General features: G+C 46.0%; 1 protein-coding gene across 1 annotated transcript; it reads left to right on the top strand.

Annotated features, from left to right (window-relative positions):
• Positions 1-871: 871 nt before the first annotated feature.
• LOC112430434 (uncharacterized) lies at positions 872-2,626 on the top strand. Its single transcript, XM_076880327.1, has 3 exons — positions 872-967; positions 1,118-1,147; positions 1,196-2,626. The coding sequence occupies exons 1-3, from the start codon at positions 883-885 to the stop codon at positions 2,401-2,403; spliced, it is 1,323 nt and encodes a 440-aa protein (XP_076736442.1). The 5' UTR covers positions 872-882; the 3' UTR covers positions 2,404-2,626.
• Positions 2,627-18,853: the final 16,227 nt, after the last annotated feature.

Here is an 18,853-nt window from a genome sequence, read left to right as displayed (position 1 = left end):
TGTTATCCAAAGGTCACATATACAGAGACACACACACACGTGCTCACACATGCATACACACACACAGTGCCTTAGTTTTATGACCATAGGGGTTTTACAATGGGTGGTGCTTGTGTTCACAGAATAAAGGCTGCAGGGAAGGCTGGTTTTCTTTGGAGTTGGCTGGAAACAGGTGAGGAGCTTTCAGCTCCAAGAGCCTGGTTCCGATCGGCTTCCCTTGCGCCCAAGTTAAAAACCAGTTAAGCTCTGATGTCTTGCTTTGTTGATGGGTGATAAGTCTCTGAACCAGCGGGGCCTGCAAGTGCAAACCCAAGACCTCCAAGCTATACAAAATGTATAGGGCTTCGGAGCGTGATGTCACGGGGGTGGGCGTGGAAAGGATTTTGGCCCGATTCACCATTTTGGGGGTCTAAGCTAGGAGCGATAGCATAGCCATGGTTCGTACTTGCTGTGTGCTCGGCTGCAATGTTCAATCTTACGACCGGCACGGGAATAAGGTTGGATTGTCTTTTTATGCTTTCCCAACCTGGAAGCAACGTGAAGGAGCTCATGTATCGGATGTTACCAAACGAAGGCGTCTAGCCTGGATAGCAGCCGTGAGACGAGCTGATATCAAGTTCTGTTACGTCTCCAGATATCAGCTGGTGTGCTCACGACATTTTCATTCCGGTAAGTTCTAAATATGTTCTTATCACACTTTATAGCTGAATAATATTACCATTGATGGTCTCGGAAGTTATAGAAATTGCGATCAAACATCGAATGGAGTGACTTTGCAGACATATGTGCTATGTAACGATTCGCTAATTGTTTCGCACAACTGTAGGGAAGCCTGCCTATGAAATGGATCAAACAAATACAGACTGGGTACCAACGCTACACATGGGGCACTCCGAAATCCGAACATCACATTCAGACCGTCACAGGAGGCGAACACAACGTCAACAAAATAAAGTACTATTTGGAGGTAAACGACAACCGCACCCCCAGCCACAGTCTCTTATTTTAAAAGTTGATCTTAGTCAATTAACACAAACATTTTTGAGTATTCATACGGCCTTAATTTATAAACCATTTAAAAGTTCCCTTGTGTATTTGCACTCTTTTTATTGGACAGGCTTTGACAATGGAGCAGCAGAGTGTGAAGGTGAAGCCTCAGCAGAATGTCAAGGTGAAGCCTCAGCAGAGTGTGAAGGTGAAGCCTCAGCAGAAGTTACCACAGAAGAGCAGCCAGAGATGGACACCACCGAAGAGCAACACCATAACAACCTTGTTATTTTGGCTGAGGGACAAATTTGTGCTGGACAAGTAGAAGCAGAGGTAACGGGTGCTGATGCAGAAAACATTGATATCAGAGAGAAACAGACAGAAGATCAACAACTGACAAATGATTGTGTGCACTGTGTACAGAGCAGAGCAGAAATAAACCGGCTGCTGGAGGAGAACAGAAAGCTTAAATCAAAGTTGGACAAGACAGAGCTGAATGAAAACTTTTTAAAGGGTGACACGGAAAAAGTGAAATATTACACCGGTTTTACTTGTTTTGCTATTTTTATGTCCGTGCTCGAGAATGTAAAAGCTTTCCTACCAGCATCAAAGAAACTGTCGCATTTCCAAATGCTTTTACTCACACTTATGCGACTTAGACTTGATCTTCCTGTCCAGCATCTTAGTTATCTATTCAATGTCTCCTACAAAACTCTTTCTTCTGTCTTTTCTGATACAATTGACGTGTTGCATGCTCGCTTTGGAATACTTGTACACTGGCCAGAGAGGCACTGTTTGCAAGCAACAATGCCACCACAATTTACGGACACTTTTGGAAATCGTGTAGCCATCATTGTAGACTGTTTTGAAATTCGTACAGAACGACCATCTAATTTAAAGGCTCGTGCTCAAACGTACTCACACTACAAGGGTACACACACCATGAAATATCTGATCGGGACTACTCCACAAGGTGCAATTTCATTCATTTCTAAGGGGTGGGGGGGCCGTGCATCAGATAAACACATCACAGAGCAATGTGGCATACTTAACAAGCTGTTACCAGGGGATGTAGTTTTGGCTGACAGAGGCTTTGACATCAGAGATGCGGTGGGAATGATGTGTGCGGAGGTAAAGATCCCAGCATTTACAAGGGGCTTCTGTCAACTAGATGCCAAGGACATAGAAAATACACGAGCCATTGCACACCTAAGAATCCATGTTGAACGAGTAATTGGCAGTTTGCGCAACAAATTCAAAATGCTACATACTACCATGCCAATCCGTTCTCTTCTTCCATGTGAGGGTGAAGACGTTACCTTCCTTGATAAAATTGTGAGGGTGTGTTGTGTTTTGGTTAACATGTGCCCCAGTGTGGTAGTGAAACCAGGCACACATGAGACTTGTACTTGTTAATTAATAATTGTTTAAAAAAGGAAAACCTTTTTAGTTTTTTGTATGTGTGACTGTATGAACACATTGACATTGCGTTATGTAACCATTTCTGTACCTGTATACTATAAGCGAAAGTTTATCATCACTTTGGACTCTTTGTTTCACTAAAATTACGTTATAATAAAAGCAAGATAACAAATAACTGCTTTGCACTCTTTATTTCACACTTTGACAATTGGTACATGGTAAGTGCTGCACGTTTGAAATCCTCAATAGCTTCTGCCTGTTCTTCAGTTACTTTAGCTGTGTTTATGTACTTTACGCAGTGCAGTTGTAGCTCGGTAAGGCCAAGGGACTGTGCACCTGTGCTGTGCAAACACGCCAGAGACAGTGGTAATGTGGATGACTGTACAGTGTGTGATGTGTAGTATTTCTCCAATCCAGACAAACACACTGCTTTATTGTGTTTTTGAAGTGTGTCTAACACTGGTGACAACTCCTCAAACGTAGCAGAGGAAATCTTTCTTTTTGAAGGACGGCTTCTTCTGCCTTTCACCACAGACGGTCCGTTTATATTTTCATCAAGAGTCTTTTTTTGTGCTGCTGAAGATGTAAAGTCAATGTTATGGCCAACCTCTGGCTGTATCTTGGTTGTGTTCCCCGGCAAAACCCAGTAGGCTGGTTCATCTGTGACTGTCTTTGTGCCACGTATCCTCACTGTTGCCTCCACTTTAAACAGAAGTGCAGCGACATGGGTGCAGGTCTCAGCAACTCCGGCCATACAGGTGCAGTGTGCAGTTTCGACCTTCCCTGTGGTGCTTACAATTACCCATGGTCGTAATGCAGGTTCATTCAATCTTTGGGAGTGCAGTACCTGTAACATGCAAGGACAAGGTTGATGTAAAGACAATAAATGAAATGAGACAGGGAGGACACTGATTGGCGTTAATAATTTGCCCGATTATCAATGTGTTAATTTGCATCTACTATACAATTATGGGCACATAATATGATAACGATATTTTAACAGTTCAATGATAAAGATTTAACATTAATTATGGTGGGGGGTGGAAAATGGCTATGTCACTCGATGCACTCCAGCTGACTTACCTTGGTATGAATGACGACGTACTCAGATTTTGGCGGCTTGAAAATAGCCAAATCTTGCACCCAGCCATTTGTAAATTGGATATGCGCCTCCAGTGACTTGTAATTACGAAACTGGTTCGCAGTGTAAGCACTTACTCCACAAACAAGATAGGTGAAGATATCGGGGTAGGACAGTGGCGGTAAGTCGTCTGGGTCTTTACTCCACTGCCGTATGTCGTATGGGTCCAGATTTGCGATGCACTCTATTTTTTTCAAATACCGCTGCTTCGCCTCTGGACGCAATCGATCTCTATACCGTCCGTTTTCTTTCGAGCTGCTTTTAAGCATGTTTCTTGTCGTAGTCGCCGTTCCAATACAGTGTATTTGTTTGGATCGTAGACCCCGAAAATGGAGCTGCGCTCCCACAATGCATTGCGGCGTGACGTCAACTCCGAAGCCCTATAGCACAGTGGCCAGACTACTAACACGTTCTAGCAAGCGAGATCAATATATATATTTGTAGGTTGTGTATCCTTGAGGTGTTAATGGGGTTATTGAAAATGTGTATATGTGCGTATGTGTATATACGTATGTATGGATAGATAGAAACATAGATGTATATAAAAAAAAATAAAAAATTACACATGACATATAATGTAATTGCAAGGAGGTATTTTTGTAGTCTATTGATACTATATAGTGGAAAAGGGGTGGGATTAAATAAGCTTATGCTTCTTCCTGCTCCTTTTTGAACATGAACGTTATTTGGAGTTGTGGTTGCTCGTTTTCCTTTTGTTTTGCTTTGTTCATTTGTCTCTTTTAATTCTATTTTGTTGTACTTTTTCAACATGTTCAAAATAAAGATTCAATCAATCAATCAATCAATCAATCAAGTTAATCCTATTTTATATTCTTTACATTGGCTCCCAGTAGGTTTTTAGAATTAGTTTTAAAGTTCTTGCTTAACATACAGAGCACTAAATGGCCAGGCTAGTTTCAGTTATTATGCAAATGTACTGTTTATAAGGATGGGGAAACCTGAGGTCAGCTGAGACTGAAGAAGTCACTTGGATGAGTGACGAAATGTTTCTCCCACTGAAAACAGTACGTCCAGATGAACAGAATCAACTTTTTGGATTTACTTACCTGTATGATTGAGCATGAATCAAGATAATTTAACCCACTTTGCCAAGGACTGCCTAAAGCTTCTACATCGGTATGAGCAAACAGCATGTAAGATGGCTGATTACAGGAACCACCTGAGATTCAGCCTCAGATGCCAACAAAATGGGATTAAATGAGCTAAAACTAAAATGAGCTCATCAGTAAAAGGCTTCCGGGCAACAAAAATCCTCCAGAAGGCACAGCACCAGCTGCTTAATGAACGGGTAAGGCAAACAAATTTTACCATCGACATGCTAAAATCTGAAGAGGAGCGGATCCGACAGAGACTTACAATGCTTCTAGATAAGAATACTCTTGAGAAGGTGTTTGAATTCACCAAGAAGGCTCGTCTAGCACAGCATGAGAAGTCTAAAACCAGGCAACAAAGGAAGCTTGACTTACTTTTTGTACGTCGGAAACCACAGCAAAATAAGGAGTGTCCAGAAGAGAGAAGGATGCCACACCGAGGATGTGGATAAGTGGGTGAAGAATTTGTCTGACAGACAGCTCATGCAACCAGAGAAAAACATCCTTGCTAAAGGGTTGAATTTTGCTATGACGCCGAGACAAATCGCGCTTGTGGAACTGATCACAGCCACAGCAACAGCAATTCCAAACAACAACACTACAGACAGCATTAACATCAGCTCTTCTTTGACAGCATGATGGGAGTTTCTAAAAATAATGGAGTCTTTATTAATCCCATGCAAACGTACACCTATCTGGAACAACCCTGACATATTACAAAACAAAAATATGATTAATTTTCCACCACACCCACCCACACATGCAAGGCCTTGGGGTGCAGGTGTGTCACCAGGGTGCAGGGGAGGCATTCCGTCCCCTCCCCCCATCCCCTTCTGGCCACCTGTGCCTCAATTTTATTCCACAACTTAGACATCCACATTACTCACACTCTCATAACACATACATATAGGGCCTTGGGGGTGGGCACGTCACACGACGTCCAGAAGACGGTCTGTGTATTTAACCTCGCCTCTGGCGCCGGTGCCCACCTCTCAATTTTAAATGTATGTAGACATTGAGGGTCCTCGGGGGGCGGGGCTGTGCTGACACCTGCTGTTCTCTGGCAGAAAGCACCATGCCCTCCTGTCTTTTAAATACACTTTAGTACAACACGCAGCAACACTACACATGAGCGGGAGGAGGTAGGGTATGGGGTCTTCACACACCCCCATTCTCTGTTAGCCATCAGGGCGGAGGGGCTGTGCGGAGGTGTCGGCCATCTGATTAGGGTGGTGGGATGCGGGGCCTCCCTGCTGCTGCGGGGCTGGGGGCGGTCTGCTTGTCTCCACCCTGGGGGAAATGGTCACATCTCCTGGGTCTAGGTGCAATTTCCTCCTCAGGGGGCGAGGGTACCTGGACCTGGGGTATAGAGTATGTTTGGGGATTGTGATTATGTGTACAGTGTTAATTGGTGTCTGTCTTTAAGTTTGGTGAGTGCTGAGTAGGGATGGGTATCGAAACCCGGTTCGAGACTGAAGATGGCGCCGGTGAGGTCGGCTGCCGTGCTGGACGCTCTGCCCCAACTTTTCCACTTTTTGTGGTTTTTCATCACTTTTTGCTATATCTGCCATAATCTTGCATGGGCATCATGCAAAACACACAAATTTGCTACAGTAGAGACAGTAGAGACACTCTGGTTTCTATTGGTCTACAATACACGAACATTTCACCATTTTTAACTGGTGGGTGATGGGCTCCGCCAGGGCTGCCCTTTGTCACCGGTTCTGTTCATAATTTTTATGGACAGGATTTCTAGGCGCAGCCAAGTGGCTGAGGGCTTTCGCTTTGGTGGCCTCAGAATCTCATCTCTGATTTTTGCGGATGATGTGGTTCTGTTGGCTTCATCGGGTGAGGGCCTCCAGCTCGCACTGGAACGGTTCGCAGCCGAGTGTGAAGCAGCGGGAATGAGGATCAGCACCTCCAAATCTGAGGCCATGGTTCTCAGCCGGAAAAGGGTGGAGTGCCCACTCCGGGTCGGGGATGAGTTCCTGCCCCAAGTGGAGGAGTTCAAGTATCTCGGGGTCTTGTTCGTGAGTGATGGGAGAAGGGAGCCGGAGATCGACAGACGGATTGCGGCTGCAGCCGCAGTAATGCAGACGCTGCACCGGTCCGTCGTGGTGAAGAGGGAGCTGAGTGTAAAAGCGAAGCTCTCAATTTACCGGTCGATCTACGTCCCTACCCTCACCTATGGCCACGAGCTGTGGGTAGTGACCGAAAGAACGAGATCGCGGATACAAGCGGCGGAAATGAGCTTCCTCCGAAGGGTGGCTGGCCTCTCCCTTAGAGATAGGGTGAGAAGTTTGGCCATCCGGGAGGGGCTCAGAGTAGAGCCGCTGCTGCTCCACATCGAAAGGAGCCAGCTGAGGTGGTTCGGGCATCTGACAAGGATGCCCCCTGGGCGCCTCCTGGGTGAGGTGTTCCAGGCATGTCCCACCGGGAGGAGGCCCCGGGGCAGACCCAGGACACGCTGGAGAGATTATATATCTCGGCTGGCCTGGGAACGCCTTGGTGTTCCCCCGGATAAGCTGGAGGAGGTGGCTGGGGAGAGGGAGGTCTGGGCCTCTTTGCTCAGGCTGCTGCCCCCGCGACCCGGCCTCGGATAAAGCGGATGAAGATGGATGGATGGATGGATAACTCCGGACCCAACCTGGCCAAAGGAGATCCTAAGAGAGAACAAAGGACGCGACCCTAAGCGACGGCCTCGAGGGAAACGAGCCGGCATCAGGAACAGGCTACGGACTTGCGCACACCGCGCACCCATGCCCAGTATCCTGCTAGCCAATGTTCAATCCGTCGAGAACAAGCTTGATGATCTCAGAGCCAGAATTAAGTTCCAGAGAGACATTCGGGACTGCCACCTTCTCTGCTTCACCGAGACACTGAACCCAGCGATACCAGACCACGCCGTACTGCTGGCGGGGTTCTTTTCGGTTTACCGCATGGACAGGACAATGGAGTCGGGGAAGAAAAGAGGTGGTGGAATGTGTTTGATGGTGAACAACAGATGGTGCGACAGCACAAACATCTCCCCACTCACACACTCTTGCTCACCCAATCTGGAACTTTTGATCGTTAAATGTCGCCCTTTCTATCTCCCTCGGGAATTCACTGTGGTCATTGCCTGCTCTGTTTACATTCCGCCTCACGCAGACTCGGACACTGCCTTATGTGAGCTACATGAGACTCTCACACATCAACAAACACTTCACCAAGATGCCGCACTCATTGTTATGGGAGATTTTAACAGAGTAAATCTCAAACTGACATTTCATAACCTTCACCAGCACATCAACTGCCCCACCCGGGGCACTAGGACATCAGACCACTGCTATACCCCGTTCAAGAACTGTTACAAGGCTCAGCCCCTGCCGGCATTTGGAAAATCGGACCATGCCGCCATCTACACCAAGCAGTCAGCCGAGACTGCAGGACCAGACTGACCAACCTGTGCACTGCCTGGATTGATTACAAGAAGGCCTATGATTCAATACCCCACAGCTGGATACTGGAATGCCTAGAATTGTACAAGATAAACAGGACCCTAAGAGCCTTCATCAGGAACTCAGTGGGGTATGTGGCATACAACACTAGAGGCCAACTCCAACCCCCTCAGTGAGATCATTAACAATACTGGCTACGGATACCGACTACGGAACGGAGCAGTTGTCAGTCACCTCCTGTACATGGATGACATCAAGCTGTATGTCAAGAGTGAACGAGACATCGATTCACTGATCCACACTACCAGGCTATACAGCAATGACATTGGAATGTCGTTCGGACTGGAGAAGTGTAGTCGGATGGTAACAAAGAGAGGGAAGGTAGTAAGAACTGAGGGGATCGAACTACCAGAAGGCAACATTGCAGACATAGAGGACAGCTACAAGGACCTGGGGATCCTGCAGGTGAATGGGAACCATAAAGAGGCCGCTAGGAAAGCTGCAACCACCAAGTACCTGCAGAGAGTCAGGCAAGTCCTGAGGAGTCAGCTGAACGGTAAGAACAAGATCCGGGCCATCAACACCTACGCCCTGCCCGTGATCAGGTACCCTGCTGGGGTAATAGGCTGGCCAAAGGAGGAGATAGAAGCCACTGACATAAAGACAAGAAAGCTCCTTACCATACATGGAGGGTTTCACCCCAAGTCCAGCACCCTGAGGCTGTACGCTAAGCGGAAGGAAAGGGGCCGGGGACTGGTGAGTGTCAGCACCACAGTCCAGGATGAGACAAGAAACATCCACGAATACATCACGAAGATGGCCCAAACTGACAGCGTGCTCAGTGAATACCTCAGGCAGCAGATATCCAAGAAAGAGGAGGAAGGCGAGGAACCATCATGGAAGGACAGGCCCCTGTACGGTATGTACCACCGGCAGATAGCGGAGGTGGCTGATACCCAGAAATCCTACCAGTGGCTGGACAAAGCTGGACTCAAAGACAGCACGGAGGCACTAATCATGGCAGCACAGGAACAAGCACTGAGCACAAGATCCATTGAGGCTGGGGTCTATCACACCAGGCAAGACCCCAGGTGCAGGCTGTGTAAAGATGCCCCAGAGACAATCCAGCGGTTCCGAATGACAGCAATATCAGGAAGAAGGAACACGAGAAGCTCGAGAAATACCAAAGGCTCAGAGAAGAGCTCAAGAAGATATGGAGGGTGAAGGTGATGGTTGTCCCAGTGGTAATCGGAGCACTAGGTGCAGTGACTCCCAAGCTAGGCGAGTGGCTCCAGCAGATCCCGGGAACAACATCGGAGATCTCTGTCCAGAAGAGCGCAGTCCTAGGAACAGCTAAGAGACTGCGCAGGCCTCTGGTAGAGGACCCGGGCTTAAAGGATTAACCGCCCACAGGGGCGAGAGGGGAATTTTATATATTTATATATATACATTGTCCTGATTTCGTTTGTGTTTGAGGTGAGAGACAAATGACTGCAGGTCCATTGTGCGTCAAAACAATGATTTTATTTACACACACGTGTGTGGGAAAGATGAGCTCTGTCATACAAATAGCGTCGATCGCCACCGAACAATAAATGAGCAGTCATATATATAACATAATTGATGACGAGCATCATGCGTCAAAGCAGATAACTAACATGCATCAGTTCCAGTAATTCCAAGCTTGGACACATTCAAAAAAGAACAGTTCCTTCCTCTGTTCCTCCGCCACCGCCAGATGCTTCCTGTTGTTTCATTTACTGCACTTCACTTATCTGTGGAACTAAACTGTCACATACGCAGGTAAAACAACTTTGCAGTTTCGAGCAAAACAAATCTATATACTGTGTATGTGTACAGGCAGCCTATGTGTGTCTTGACCTCAGTGCATGACCTATTCTGAGTCATCTGTTACCAGGCAAACTCCAATGCAGCAGGCTGCTGAGTGCACACAGACCTGTATTCTGTTTGCAGGTTATCTGTGGTGTATTGTATTGTAAGCATGTATGCAATTCTTTCATAGCTCGATTAATTTCTCAATTGATTGGGTGGACGTCGCGCCGCCCAAAGCTTCAGACCATCAACTGACCGAGCTTCAACTCTTTAATAAGCACAAAAATGCAATGTGTATAACATGATTACAGTTGCACCTGCAATGAAAGATTATTATGTAATTAAGCTAACAGCTGAAATACAGACTTTAATGTAACATCAAGCGTCGGTTCAGATTTGCCGGTCACATCCTTCGGCTACCGGACCAGAGACCTGCCCGTGTCGCGGTTCTGTGGAACCGGAAGAATGGAAACAGACAGCGAGGAAATAACATGGAGGAGGACTTTCCTTGAAGATTTACGTTCAGTCGAACTGTCATGGGATGAAGCAACAACTGCCGCGATAGACCGAGTTCGATGGCGTTCTCTTGTTGTAAGTAAGTAATGTAACATCAACAGCTTCAATAAATGCTTCGATGAAATGATAATGATAAACGATAAGTAATGCAATAGTAATGATAATGGTTATGAATAGTAACAGTAAAATAATTTTCTAATCTCCTCACTCCTCCTCTTTGGCCTTTGAAAAAGGCCAACATTCCTCCTGTACTGTCTTTCCCTCTTCACACTGCACAGAAGAGGAACCGGCAGCAAGGTTCAACACTTTTCTTCCATCAAGACTCTGAAGACCATTACTCTTTGGCCACAGGTTTAATGATGTAGAAAGTGTGAAACTGAAACAAACATAACACGATTACAATTCCACGATTACAATTCTGTTACATCCAATTCCTGGATGTAACAGAAGAATAAGCTCCGACACAGGTCTCAAAAATACTTTTGTCCCATCTTGCCTGGATACCTTCACCTCCGCTGTGCGGACCTTATTGTCCTGGCTAGGGAAGACTTGGGTGATTACTCCAAGAGGCCATTCATTTCTCTTGAGCTGCGAAGTACAATGCTCTCAGGCTCCAGATTGGGTTGACTGTCCTGCCACCTTCTTCTTGGCTGCAGTGAAGAAAGATACTGTCGTCTCCATTTGCTCCAGAAAGCTGGGCCAGATGCTGCACCTGACGCCATTGTTGTTTACGCATATCTTTGACATTAGAGTCTTCAGGTGTAGCTGATGGAGTACCCATTTTCTGAGTTAAGAGAGTGGTTGGGGTTAGTAGAACTGGGTCACTTGGATCAGTAGATACTGGTATGAGAGGCCTGGCATTGATAATTGCCACCACTTCTGCCATCAGCGTAGTAAGGACCTCATGCGTCAAGTTTGATGTCTCAAGATACAGGAACATTGAATCGAGGATTCTTTTGGCTATTCCTATCATCCTCTCCCATGCGCCACCCATGTGAGACGCATGTGGAGGGTTAAAGACCCATGCACAACCTTTTCCAGCTAGGTACTTCTCAACAGACGTGGAATCAATATTGGATGGAATCTTTAGTTCAGCTGACGCACCCACGAAGTTTGTGCCTCTGTCCGAACGTATTTGTTTCACAGGACCTCGAATAGCTAGAAACCTCCTGAGGGCATTGATGAAGCATGAGGTGTCCAGAGATTCTATGACCTCTATGTGGACTGCTCTAACGGCCATACAAGTGAATTTAACTGCCCATCTCTTACTATGGGCAAGACCACCTCTTGTACGCCGTGCAACAACACTCCATGGGCCAAACACGTCCAGTCCAACGTAGGTAAATGGGGGTTCCATAGAGAGGCGATCTGATGGCACGTCAGCCATGTTTTGTTGTTCAGGGAGGCCGCGGAGCTTTTGACATGTGACACAATGGTGGATGACAGTGCTCACCAATCTCTTCATACCTATTATCCAGTAGCCTGCTGCACAGATGGCACCCTCTGTGAAGTGGCGTCCCTGGTGCAGGGTTTGTTCATGGAAATGTCTGACCAGCAATGTTGCAATATGGTACTTACAAGGAATGATCTTAGGGTTCTTTCTTCATGAAGAACCTCTCCATGTCTTATCCGACCACCAACTCTGAGGACGTTGTGTGCGTCAATGAAGGGATCCAGGGTCCTAAGAGGACTCCCTTGAGGGATCACCTTATTCTTTTTGAGACAGGCCAACTCTTCAGCATATGCCTCTTCCTGCACAGTTTGAATAATGACGTGCTCTGATAAACTGAGTTGATCAGGTGTACCTGCTTTCTGACAGAAATGCCACCCCTTGCATTGCATGGTCCCTTTGACCTTACGTGTGTGAAAGCTGTTCACAATGTGAAGGAGATTAGCAATGGCACGTTTCAAAGCTTGCCAGGAAGAAAATTTGGAGAAACGGTGGGACCCAAGTAGTGTGCGAGAAGCCTGTGTTTGCAAAGTAGAGATTTGCGGGCGGATCTCAGCGTCCATGTTTGCATCCACAAGCTCAAAGGAGTCTGGTTCTAGAGAGTCTTGCATAGGCTCAGTCAGAAAAGGAGGTCCAGTGAGCCAAGAGGTATCTGAGAGAAAGGCAGCCGGTACAGATCTTGTCGCACAGTCTGCTGGATTTTCCCCTGTAGACACGTACTTCCACTGCTTAGGATGAGAGGACCTTCTGATGCGGACAATACGATTGCTGACATACACATAAAAGCGTCTTGTCTCATTATTTATGTATCCGAGCACTACTTTGCTATCAGTGTAGAAGGTGATAGCATCGATGCGCATGTCAAGCTCTGATGATATGAAATCTGCTAACTCCACGGCCAGTACAGCTGCACAAAGCTCAAGTCTGGGGATTGTGTGTTCAGGTCTGGGTGCCAGCTTCGCCTTACCCATAACAAAGCCAGTATGAGTATTCCCTGCTTCGTCCACCACCCTGAGATAGGCAACTGCTGCATTAGCCATTGTTGACGCATCAGAAAAGACAAACAGTTCTCTCGTCTTGGTTGTTGAAAGAAAGGCTTTGGTATAGGGTCTTGGGATCATCACACCACTTAGGTCTTTCAGTGAATCCTGCCAAGACTTCCATTGTTCCCGCATCCCGTCAGGGAGCTGAGAATCCCAGTCACATCTTTGTTGTGTGAGCTCTCTTAGAATGTGCTTTCCTTGTATGGTCACCGGAGCCACAAATCCCAAGGGGTCATACATGCTATTTACCACTGATAGGATGCCTCGGCGTGTGAAAGGCTTCTCTTCTTTGTTGACTTTAAAAACGAACATGTCGGACTCCAAGTTCCAATTTAGTCCCAAGCTGCGCTGTACAGGTAGAATATCTGAGCTCAGATCCAAATCCTTCAAGTCATTTGCGCGATCTTCAGGTGGGTAAAACCTCCATGACCTCTTTGCTGTTAGAGGCGATTTTGTGGAGCCTCAGGTTGGAGTTTGCCAGAACATCCTGAGTTTTCTTCAACAGACAGACAGCACTTTTTACACTTGAAAAAGATTTAAGTGCATCATCGACATAAAAGTCATGGCAAACAAACTGTTTCACCTCGGGGTCATGATGTGGTCCTCCATCCATCGTGGACTGCTTGAGGCAGTAAATGGCAACCGCTGGACTAGGGCTATTACCGAACACATGTACAGTCATGCGGTACTCAATGACATCCTGTGTAGGACTGTTGTCTCTGAACCAGAAGAACCGTAGGAAGTTACGATCTTCTTCTCTCACAAGAAAGGAATGAAACATCTGCTTGATGTCTGCAGTTACTGCAATGGCATCCTTGCGAAACCTCATCAGAACTCCCAGGAGTAGGTTGTTGAGGTCAGGTCCTTTCAAGAGAATATCATTCAGAGACACTCCCTCATGCTGTGCACTTGAGTCAAAAACAACACGGATGTTGCCAGGCTTCTTTGGGTGGTACACTCCAAAAATGGGTAAATACCATCGTTCCTGGTTTGGAGTGAGAGGAGGAGCAACTTCAGCATGACCATTTTCGAATATTTTCCCCATGAATGAGAAGAAATGTTGGGACATCTCAGGTTTCCTTGCTAAGTTGCGTTTGAGGGAGCTGAAGCGGTTAAGAGCTTGCTGTCTGTTATCAGGGAGGTGTTGTCTTGGCTGCCTAAATGGCAAAGGAGCTACCCAGCTGTTACTGGCATCCTTCTTGAGCTCTCGTTTCATTATTGCCATGAAGGCAAGATCTTCAAACTATGGTGCTGGTTTATTATCCACTCGGGTAAGCTGGAACACTGTGCAGCCTAGCCCATCATCTTCTACATCATAGGCACACTTTGAATGTTCGGGACCGTATCTCTCTTTAACCTGGAGAACACTCGGACATGGTTCAAAAATAGTAGGACGAGACTGTTCAAGAGCATTGGTGAAGTACGTGTTCACACTGCGTGGCTTATGAAAACGTCCCAAACAGACATTGCCCAAAATCACCCATCCCAACTCAAGTTTCTGAGCATAGGGGGCATCAGGGGGGCCATTGATGTATTTGTGAACCTTATGAAGTCTAATGACGTCACGTCCAAGTAAGAGCATAATGGGAACATCAGGTTCAAACTCTGGAATAAGGTGAGCAACTGGTTTCAGATGATCATGATGGCGAGCAGCACTTGGTGATGGAATCTCTGCTCTGTTGTCTGGTATCTCATTACACTCCAACAGGCCTGGTAGTAGCTGAACTGTTTTACAATCCATTGACTCTATACAGAAGCCTGAAGCTATGCTCCCCATGTTCTCAGTCATACCAGAGCATGTCTTCAGTGTGTAAGATGCAGTAGGGCATTGCAAGTCAAACTTCTCAAAGAAATCTGAGTGAGCCAAAGATCTATTACTCTGCTCATCTATAATAACATAGGCCTTTATGGCCTTTTCACGTTCTCCTTCAGGATAGACTCTGGCCAGGCAGATCTTGGAGCAGTTCTTAACAGTGCGGTCCTCTCCACAGATCTCGGTACACTGAGCAGTAACTTCTGAAGTTTGTGTGGGTTCTGGCTCCCCGCCATGCTCCAAAGGCATGCTTATGTTCTTTATCCACGGTGCCTGACCTGGATGTAGAGCAGATGAGTATCTATCACTGTTGCATTCAGTGCACTTAATGATACTTTGGCATTCCCTCGCGGTGTGCATTGAGGAGTTGCAATACTTAAAACAGATGCCATTCTCCCTGAGAAAGTTCATTCTTTCTTCGAAGTGTTTCTGTCGAAAGGCACGACACTTTTGTAATGTGTGAGGTTTCTTATGTATAGGACATCTCCTATCTGGATCCTCCACGTTCTTTTTGTTTCTGTAGTCTGAGCGAGCAGCAGGTGACACTTCTGTTTTGTTGACTAAAATCTCCCTTTGTCTACTGTTTTTCCAAGGAGGTTTTTCCATTTTAACCATCTCGGTTTAAGAAAAAAAGTTGAAACTTGGATCATTCCTCATCTGTGCTTGATGGTAGATGAAGGAAACGAACACTGAGAATGGGGGGAATGTTACACAATGTGATTGTTTGTAACTGGATCCATGAGAAAGCCATTTTTCTTGTATACCATATGGTAATTTTTGGGCTATTGCATTTACACCTCCGGGGGTATCAAGATACAAAAGACCAGTGTAACGCAAAGTTATTTAAGGACTAGTTTATTTCAATGGATGAGTTTACTGACTGACGCGCAGAAGAAATAGTTCTTTATGGAGCCTAGATGGTGTGAATGATGAGACCAAAGACTGCAATATCTTGTACCAAAAATATATTGAATAAATGGGGGACAGGGGAAATGGAACAAAATAATTAATACAACACAAAACATAAACGCCCACAATTAAATAATAAATCAATGCTGTGATTTTTCTGTGCAAGAGTCCTTTTGCTAAGAGTCCTTTTTGGTCCTTTTCTTTTTAAAGTTCACTTTCAAGGTATTCCTCCTTAGGGTCCAGCTTCATACAATGGGGAAATATGTCCGTAATCCAAAGACGGCTAAGTGGGGGAAAAGAGGGGAAAACAAAGAATGGTCCTACCGGCTCGCCACTTCAATATGAAGAAGATCAATTCAAAGGGGGAAAAAAAACCTGACCTGTAGGTCAGAAAAATGTCCATTAGCACATCAAGTTCGATTCAGTTTACCGGTAAACAAATATATTTTTCTGCAAGTTTATGTAACAATGCAAATCGTAAATCATCATCATCATCAATCAATGTACAACAGTTAAATTATTAATCATCTTGGCTACGTAGCTTAATCTATACATTCCAGTAGCGTTCGCTACAAACAATACAAAAACAACAATAAAGAAAAACAACTGTCTAACAGACAGCATAGCCGAATTCAAGGCAACACATAACAATAATCATTCAATCGCACTTTGTTTCAAAGTAAGCCCATAAAAATGCTTAAGTAAATAAAAGTGTTCAAAAACAGCGGTTTTTGAACCGGAGTTCTGCTCGCGGTGGGAACGCCGCCGCACAGTCATTTTTTAATCACGAAAACGATCGGCTGGTTACTGACAACCAAAGGTTGAAAGATATTAAGGACACTTACCGCTGAGGTGAAATGAGTTTATAGATGAATTGAGGGGAGAAAAGGCTTTGTTTTCCAACACCGTTCTAAATGCCATAAGCTCACAGCCACAGCAGGAGTCGAACCCGGAAGTATCCCTCCACAGCCGGTTTTCAGAGTTGCCGCGACGTGGAAGGAGCCAATCAGAAGAGGGGCCTCAAATCAGCTGACGTGGGTCATGTGACAGGGAGTAGTTGATATGGGTTACACCAGGCAGATCTCCCTTGGCCTTGGCGGCATCTAGTTCCATCAGCAAATTACTGAGGTCCCGGAGCTTGGAGTAGTCTTTATTGCCAATTTTGGGGAAACTATCCAGTTTTTGGAACAAAGCTTTCTCAATAGCTTCAGATGAACCGCAAGAAGCATCTAGTCGTTCCAGATCATGCTCAGCCCTTTAGCTGGTTGATTTATGTGGATGGACCTAATACGCTTTGCATGCTCAGCTGATTCACTTCCCAGCCATTTGACAAGAAGATCCATTTCTTCATCACTTGTTAGATTCAAGTCTCTCACCGCATTCTGGAACGAACCTCGCCAGGCCCTGTAGTTTTCCGGTCTATCATTAAATTGTAGTAGACCACTTGTAACGAGCTCACGTCGTGCTAGAAATCTGACAAAGTCTGTCACATGTGGATCAGTGGAGTAACTAGGCCGCTGACAGTTACCATATGGGTGATGGGGAAGAGCTTCCATGGCGCTGTTGGTCTTCCAGGGTGGCTGATGTGCAGTTACACTGCATGAAGGCCTTAGAAAATCTTCATAATCATTTTCTTTGAGTACTCCGTAGTAGTGGTGCTCTGCCTGTTGAACTGAGTTGCGATTCACATCTGATGTGACAAAGGGATTAAGGCTATTTTGTTTACGTGGAGGATGCAGTGGAGTATCAAAGTGTTACGGCCGAGAGGGCCAGACTGTGGGTGTGGATTCAAATGCAGACACAGAGGGAGGCAAAACGGGCGTGAACACAGTGCTTTATTTACAGTGCCTAGAAAACTCAAAGCAGGAAACTATGAATGCTATGAACTGAGGAGCTATGAACTGAGGAAGCTATGAACTGAGAACTGTGAGGCCAAACTATGAACATGAAACTGAGTGCTATGACTAGGTGCTAGATTTCACAGATGGATCCTGGGAATGGAAAAAGGGGCAGCGGCTTGGATGGAGGTACGCAGTTCACTATAATGAGAGGAGACAAGTAGTCAGTGGCAGTCTAGTGAATCACAGCTGAAGGATTAGACTATGGTGGTTAGGGCTTACGCGTTGTAGGTTAAAGTGTCATGCAAGGAGGGGGTGTCCAAGGGGTTCCGGGTGAGGAGTGTCCAGAGAGGATCCAGAATATACTTGGAGTGAGGGACTTGGCAGGGAGGCAGGCAGGTGTAGTCCAATGATGGAAAGGAAGCAACCAGATGACAGAACCAGCGTCCAGGCGGAGATGTGAGTAGTTAAGCTTGGGAAGTGCGACTGCCAGGTGGGCCCTATGACAAAGAAAACACGGTGAGGAGAACAGCAGTAGTTAAGGGCTCTCACAAGGGCTTGGCGGCCTAGCACTAACATGGGTTAGCAGAAGATCTGGCAGAGGTCTGTTGTGAATGCTGGTCTTATATGCTGGTGACTTGATTGGAACCAGGTGTGGAAGCTGATTGGAGTCTCTGCCTGAAGGTGGAGCCCAGCGGAGTGGAAAAACCCCATACTCACCCGGACCATGACACAAAGACAGTAATAGCAGCGTCGGGGGGACCATCACTCAGCGAATTGAGACGTGGCATGCACACCGTATTATGCAAAGGTTCCTCAGGAAGTGGCTGCTGTGTCTCGTCCTGCAAGGGTAAATCCTCCTGTGATGCCATCTGGATGTCTCTTGATACTTCAGCTTATTTCTCCACATACTCTTTTGTACGCTCAGCAGAGTCGACTGATGTTGCAATGAGAGGAAGTTCACAACTGTGTTTTCCTTCACTAACGCCAACCGCTGCTTCAAAAGCTTCTGCCTTCCAACTGTGACAAACATTGTTCTGCATACAGGGTCAAGCGATGTGTCCAAACAACAATCGGAGGTTCTGAAACGGGACTTTATTGGATTATTAAACACTGTAAACTCTCTGAATGCAGCTGTATTCATCAGTGGGCCTGTACCGCCGGTCAGAGGAGGAGACGAGAGATTCAGCAGGTTGTTTACACTGAATAAATGGCTTATATCAGCATGTGCTGACCACTCAGTGCATTTTATCAACAACTTTAATATTTTTTGGGAACGCAGGCATCTGTTTAAAGCAAATGGATTTAATTTTAACAAGTCAGGGGTGAAACTGTTCACCTCCAACTTG

This window comes from Maylandia zebra, linkage group LG23 (genome assembly GCF_041146795.1).
Source record: "Maylandia zebra isolate NMK-2024a linkage group LG23, Mzebra_GT3a, whole genome shotgun sequence".
NCBI classification, from domain to species: Eukaryota; Metazoa; Chordata; class Actinopteri; order Cichliformes; family Cichlidae; genus Maylandia; species Maylandia zebra.
Note: the sequence above shows the minus strand (reverse complement) of the source record. Positions and strands in the feature narration are given on the sequence as shown.